The sequence below is a fragment of the Melozone crissalis genome, unplaced genomic scaffold, assembly GCF_028551555.1.
Source record: "Melozone crissalis strain CALT ecotype California unplaced genomic scaffold, PUWL_Pcris_2 ptg000005l_1, whole genome shotgun sequence".
Lineage (NCBI taxonomy): Eukaryota > Metazoa > Chordata > Aves > Passeriformes > Passerellidae > Melozone > Melozone crissalis.
Genome location: NW_026535783.1, coordinates 49,388,690 through 49,395,603, shown reverse-complemented (window position 1 = coordinate 49,395,603; position 6,914 = coordinate 49,388,690). Strand labels below are relative to the sequence as shown.

The 6,914-nt window shown below is 43.7% G+C and overlaps 1 protein-coding gene across 1 annotated transcript; it reads left to right on the top strand.

Annotated features, from left to right (window-relative positions):
- Positions 1–4,723: 4,723 nt before the first annotated feature.
- GCNT4 (glucosaminyl (N-acetyl) transferase 4) lies at positions 4,724–6,091 on the top strand. Its single transcript, XM_054286312.1, has one exon. It carries the CDS (start codon positions 4,724–4,726, stop codon positions 6,089–6,091), a length of 1,368 nt encoding a protein of 455 aa, XP_054142287.1.
- Positions 6,092–6,914: the final 823 nt, after the last annotated feature.

Sequence of the window (6,914 nt, the reverse complement as noted above, 5' to 3'; positions counted from 1 at the left end):
TGATCTTTGTGAGGCTGAGCTGTTGTTGGTCTCGAGGGATGGATGCTTTCACCCATCTTCATCCATCTTCTCTGAATGTGAGCAACAGTTGTGAAGGGAGAGACAATTCCTCGACTTTAATTTTTTTTTTCATTACTAGTGCTAGTGATAAGGGAAATGCAGATTTTTTGACATAATAAACTGATAACGGATCTGTTAATCAGATACAAGTGCATGTGTTTGTTTTTGGCCAACATGGAGAGGGTAAAATCTGAGGTTTATTGACAGGATGGTGCAGAGGCAGGAGAAGAGGATTTCCCTGGGAGCCCAGGTTTGTGAAGGGGCTCGTGGAAGCCCTTGGAAGCTCCCTTGGAACCCAGGGGGATCTGGATAGAAGTCTTACACTGTGTGAAGACTTGGGGCTCCTGCTCTCCTCAAGTCCTGGAACAAGCAAATGTACCTCAGGAGTCTTCTCACATGTAGAAAAGACAAGTAACACATTTTACGGAACAAAGCCAGATGTCAATGCCAAGCTCATAGTATAAGATCATAATATAAAATCTTGATACAAAAGATGGAACCTTGCACGTGTATTCTATGGCATCACCTAAGGAAAAAGTTTTTGTGGACAAGATAACTAGAGTTAGCATCTGGTCAGTGCTACCCAATGTAGGTGCTTTGGACAGCAGTAGGTTGCTGTTCTCATCTGCCTTGTTCATTCATTCTGTGCTCCTCTGGAGAGCACGGTGTGTATGGCACAGTACAGCTCCATGTCTGAGTAGGGCTTTGAGTCTGCATACGGTAACAAATAAAGTTTTTCAGATGAGTCAAAACCTGATGAGGTGTGTGATGGTCCCAAGAGATTTAATCCCTCTGTTTCCCACTGTTCATCAAGAAATCGCAGGTTTTGCTGAAATTACCTTTATACTGATAAATGATTTAGAAGGGAAACAAAGGTGATTGAGGGTTCAGAAAGTAAGTCATATGAGGAGTGACTGAGGAGCTGGAGTTTTTAGCCTGGAGAAGAGGAGGCTCAGAGGAGACCTTACTGTTGTCTACAACAACCTGAAAGAAGGTTGTAGCAAGATGGGTGTCAGCCTCTTCTCCCAGACAACGAGCAACAGGATGAGAAATGGCCTTAGGCTGTACCAGGAAAGGTTCATGTTGGATATGAGGAAGAATTCCTTCATGGCAAGAGGGATGACCCTGATAACTCCAGTGCCTGGTTAAATTGTGGAGAAGATTATTCTGGGAGTTATTGGAATACCCCTGAAAGAAAATGCAGTCATTGGTCATAGCCAGCATGGCTTCATGAGGGGAGGGTCCTGCTTGACGAACTAATTCCCTTTTATGACAAGGCAGCTCACCTTGTTGATGATGTGATGTTTTTTGATTTCAGTGAAGCTTCTGATGCTGTCTCTCACAGGATCCTTCTGGATATGTCATGTGGTGGGTGAACAGCTGGCTGATGGGTCAGACACAAAGGGTTAAGTGCATGGGGTGACATCAGGCTGGTGACATGTCACCTGTGGGGTTCCACAGTGCTCCATCTTAGGGCCAGTGCTCCTCATCATCTTCACTAATGACTTGGATACAGAACCCAAGACAAACTCAAAGATGTAAAGTGGGACACTAAACTGGGAGGAGCTGTTGAAGGTAGAGGGGCCCTGCAGAGACATCTCAACTAATTAGAGGGCTAGGCAATCACCAATCATATGAAGTTTAACAAAAGCAGGTGCTGGATTCTGCAGCTGTGGATGGGGCAACCTTGGATGTGCAGGCAGACTGGGAAATGAGATTCTGGAAAGCAGTGCCACAGAGAGGGACCAGTGGGTCCTGGTTGATGGCAAGTTGAACATGGTCAGCAGTGCCCTGGCAGCCAGGAGGGCCACCCGTGTCCTGGGGACATCAGGGACAGCATGGCCAGCCAGGCAAGGGAGGGCATTGTCCTGCTGTGCTCTGCACTGGGGCAGCCTCACCTCCAGTGCTGGGGGCAGCTCTGGGTGCCACAGTGTGAGAGAGATACAAAACTGTTGGGGAGGAGGAGGGGTCACAAGGATGGTGAAAGATCCATGTCTATGAAGCCCAAAGGAGACTGAGGGGAGCTCTCACAGTGACCTACAGCTTCCTTGGGAGGGAAAGCAGATGGACAGGCACTGATTCCTTCTCAGTGGCAAGACCCGAGGGAGCAGTCTGAAGTTTTGTTGGGGGAAGTTTAAGTTAAGCATAAGGAGAAGGGTCTTCACCCAGAGGGTGTCTGGGCTCTGGAAGAAGCCCCCCAGGGAAAGGTCACAGAGCACCAGCCTGACACAGTTCAGTACTCCCATGGTCCAGAGGTGGAGAATGCTCTCAGGCACATGATGTGACTCTTGGGGTATCCTGTGCTGGGCCAGGAGTTGTAGTTCACTGATTCTTGTGGGCCCCTTCCAACTCAGGACATTCTAATATTCTATGGCTTTGTTTGGTTTCATAGCAACAGAATGTTTGGCACTGGGCAGAAGCTGGCCAGGGCTGACACAGATAGAGAGGTTAGGGAGAAGTTTGGAATGTGTTGGATTTTTCCCCTCCTTTTTCTTTGTCCAGACTTGCCTTTTTGAAGGAGAGAATAAGAGAAGATTCACTCCTTGATTTAGGCAATCCCTGTTCAGGCAGGGGTGTAGGTATTGTCCTTGCTAGCCAGGGGGACGCTGGGCAGAGGCATGGGGTGGGCTTCACAGAAAGGCCACATCACATAGGTCTTCTCCCTCCAAAGAAAAAAGCCAGGACATGTTACCTGTTTCCCCCTCTGCAGGGCTTTTTTTTTTTTTTTTTTTTTTTTTTTTTTCATATGACTAAAAACCTGCCTTTGGTTAGGAGCAGTTTTTAAAAGTGATTTTTTCCAGGATCACAGATACATAAAGAAGTAGGTAAAGGGGAAACCCAGATTAGACATTGGACTGGGATTAATTTGAAGAAGAGATGAACTAAAGCACCTGCTTGCTGTGGGGGAATGTGGGATTTTTGCCTTCATAGGGATATGAATGTCTCACTTCATTTTGAGGATGATGAGGCACTGCAACAGGTTGCCCAGAGAAGCTGTGGATTCCCTATCCCTGGAATTATTCAAGCATAGGAGAAGGTCCCCTACTCATGGCAGGGATTTTGGAATGAGATTATCTTTAAGGTCCCTTCCAACTCAAACTATTCAATGATTCTATCAGATCTGGTTTTTTTCTCTTTCTTTGTTAGCATACCTGGAGGCTGTTTCTAAAACCTGCAGAGAGTTGCTGAGCTTTGGTTTCTACGAAATAGGTATGTGTTGGCTGACCCTGGTCTGTACCTGGCAACCCCCAGGAGATAACATTTCCTTCTTTCTGTTGCCCTCGAATAGAAATATTAAGGACAAAGATGCATAGGGAAAGGCAAAGTCAAGGGAGAAGAGACAAATGAAAAAGCTTCGCCTTGACAAGCTGCAATTTGAATGTAGCTACAGCTTGCAAGACCTGACATCAAAGGGAATGCTAAAGATGCCCAAGTTAGTCTTGCACTATATTTGAATGCACATCTCAGTATTTCATTTCACATACATGTGTGAGATGTTCAGGCATCCAAGCCACATCTGCTGCCCCCACCATTTTATTGGCTCTAGAAGCACTATGGAAAGTTTCTATTTGAAAGAAACAGTGGGAGCTGTTCAGTTTAAAAACAAAGTGGAGTTTCGTTTAAGCTAAGTAGAGCTAAGTTTACTGCTGCACTTGTTATGTGGTTCTGGTCTAATTTCGATTTGGGGAACAGTGCTGATTACACTCAGCCAGTAAAGCAAAGATATGTGGAAGAGGATCTCTGTGTTCAGCTTTTATTGTGGTAGTGACTCAGTTGTTAATGGGCTACACAGGAATTTTTTTAAAATAACATGCTGTATAAAAAGGGGCCACATGTGTTTTTTGTGGTCACATCCAAGGTTGTGTCACACGGCAGAGAGCAGGACAGATGCACTATTCCTTACTACTGCACCCCTTTTGCCTTCAGAAGGGTACTTCCTTTATATGTTCATACCTGTGGATGAAAATGCTATGTATTTATCCACCTCTGTCTTCATGGCAAGTTAGAAGTATTTTCCAGAACAAATCTGAAGAGAGAAAGGAGACTTTGGGCTTGTCAGATCTTGTTGGCACAGGATAGGAAGAAAATTAATTTGCTCTTGAACATCTTTATGAGCCAGCTCCAGTGTTTGTGATAATAAGAATGCAGTGTTTGAATACTAAAACTTTCAGTTTCATGCTTTTTAAAAAAACCAATACTAATATCTACCATTAGGCACACATTTTTTTCAGACTTACTAGACATCCCTTTGCTGCTCCCGTTAAATGCCTTGATATTACTCAGGAAAATAAATAATCTTTCCTACTCATTTGGATGACAGTAATGTTTTTGCCAATCCAGGGTGTGCTGTACTTCAGCTTGTAGCTCATTTAGAAATTTTAAAAATATTTGGAAAAAGACCAGTGGGAGTCTTGTTATGATACTCTTATTTGACTGGAAATCGTCTGGTTTATTGCCTTCGCTTAGCTAATTCAGGGGAATGAAATTTTAAAATTGTGATTAGGAAAAAACTAGAGATTACCAGTGGCCTTCCTAATAAGGTGGTATTTATGCTGTAGACAGACGGTGTGCACATATCTTTCTTAGGGGTTGGAATGGTCTCTGATGACTTCAGAGATGATTTCTGATTTAAAGTAACACTATGTATTTTTTTTCTTGCAGAATGAAGAGACACAAGTGGTCCTACAAATGTCCCTCACGAAGGAAGATCTTGATTCTGTGTGTTACTGGGTGGCTGATTGCACTGCTGAAGCTCCTCCATGTCGAAAGACACTTTTTTCCCTCTAGAGGCATTTACTTAGTTGAGCACTTTTTGAGCACTTCTTCTTATGTTAGAAACAGATATTCATACCCTAGAAATGAGTTCCAGTATGAAATTAATTGTTCATCTATATATGAACAAGATCCTCATGAAATTGGCAAGAGTTTAGAGATAAGAAGAAAAGAAATAGTTGATTTAGCTGATGAAGATGTTGTAGCAATGACAAGTGACTGTCATGTGTATCGTTCACTTAGGAAATACCAGCTAAAACCTGTTTCTCCAGAGGAGGAGAGTTTTCCGATTGCCTATTCTTTGGTTGTTCACAAAGATGCAGCAATGGTAGAAAGGCTCATACATTCATTGTACAGTCGTCAAAATATTTACTGTATCCATTATGATCAAAAAGCAGCAAAAAGCTTCAAATCAGCTTTGAACAATCTAGCTAAATGTTTCCCAAATATTTTCATTGCATCAAAATTGGAGACAGTGGACTACGCACATATTTCACGTCTGCAAGCAGATTTCAATTGTTTGTCTGATTTGATGGACTCTGCAGTTCCTTGGAAGTATGTTATCAATTTGTGTGGCCAAGATTTCCCTTTGAGATCAAATTTTGAACTGGTCGCTGAACTGAAGAAACTCGGTGGAGGAAACATGCTGGAAACTTCAAAGCCAAGCAGTAGCAAAAGAGAACGATTTACTTATCATTATGAACTTATGAAAGTGCCTTATGAGTACATGCAGATGCCTGTAAAAACCAACATTTCCAAAAATCCGCCACCTCATGGTATTGAGATATTTGTAGGCAGTGCCTATTTTGTTTTAAGCCGAGAATTTATTCAATATACCCTTGAAAGCTCACTTGCAAAAGATTTTTTTGAGTGGTCAAGGGACACATACTCTCCAGATGAACATTTCTGGGCCACTCTTGTACGTGTCCCTGGGGTCCCTGGGGAAGTTCCAAGGTCATCCCAGGATGTAACAGACTTACAAAGCAAAACTCGTCTGGTGAAATGGAATTATCTTGAAGACTATTTGTATCCTCCATGCACTGGTACCCACCTTCGCAGTGTCTGCATCTATGGGGCTGGAGAATTAAGGTGGCTTCTGAATTATGGACACTGGTTTGCCAACAAGATTGACTCCAAAGTAGATCCTGTCCTGGTAAAGTGCTTGGCAGAAAAGGTGGCAGAACAACAGAAGGAGTGGGTACATTTGTCCTCTGATGAGCACTTTCTGCACTTAAGTTCTACGAATGCCTTGACATAGCAGTGCTGTGTTCTCTGCTGTCCCTGCTGTGTGCACAGCACCTGCAGTCCTGCTGCCTTGACCGGCTGCAGGATGGCAGTGAGGGAAAAGTCCATTCTGGATAACGCCCGGGGCCCTGCAGAGCCAGGTGCCTGGCTAGTTATTTATGTAAAGGAATTTCTCACTGATTAACTGTTTTGTCACATTAAACCTGTAATTATACTTCAGGGTGATCCTGAGATGGTGAAGTTTGCTTTTGGAGGCTCTTGTGCTCTCTATCCCAATGGAGTATTTCAGAAATGTATTTTACTTCAAGTGTGTTTGTATCTTTTATGAGAAACTCCAGCACTTCTGTCTGCCTCTCCTCCTTTCCTTCACTTTTGCTTTTATTAAAGGAATAAAGGGAAGACCTCTGTATCTGCTACCTCAGGAAAACTGCAAGTGCCCATCTCACAGAAAAAACCAAGAGATCAGCAGGAGCACCAAATGAGCCATGTGACCCCACCTGAAGTTCCACACTTCTCGTCTGTGGGAGCTGCATAGATCTTTGCAATGTGAATATGACTGGATGATACAAGGGAAAGAAGATCCCTGTATACTGCATTGTGTGTACCATTGTTCTCTTCTCCCAGCTAACCTGGGTGTTGCTGTTCCTTCTACAAAGCGTGTGATCAGGTGCTGTGCCAGCACTGTTGGTTTCACAAGCAGTGAAAGTTGGTTGAAATAGTTGTGCCCTGTTGAGTGCACACAGTTGTGTGTTCTCCAGAGGCAGGATACATGCCTGCCCTAAGGGCAGTCTCTGCAGCCATGTGGGGGAGGTATTCGTGCCAAAAGAGGTCAATCT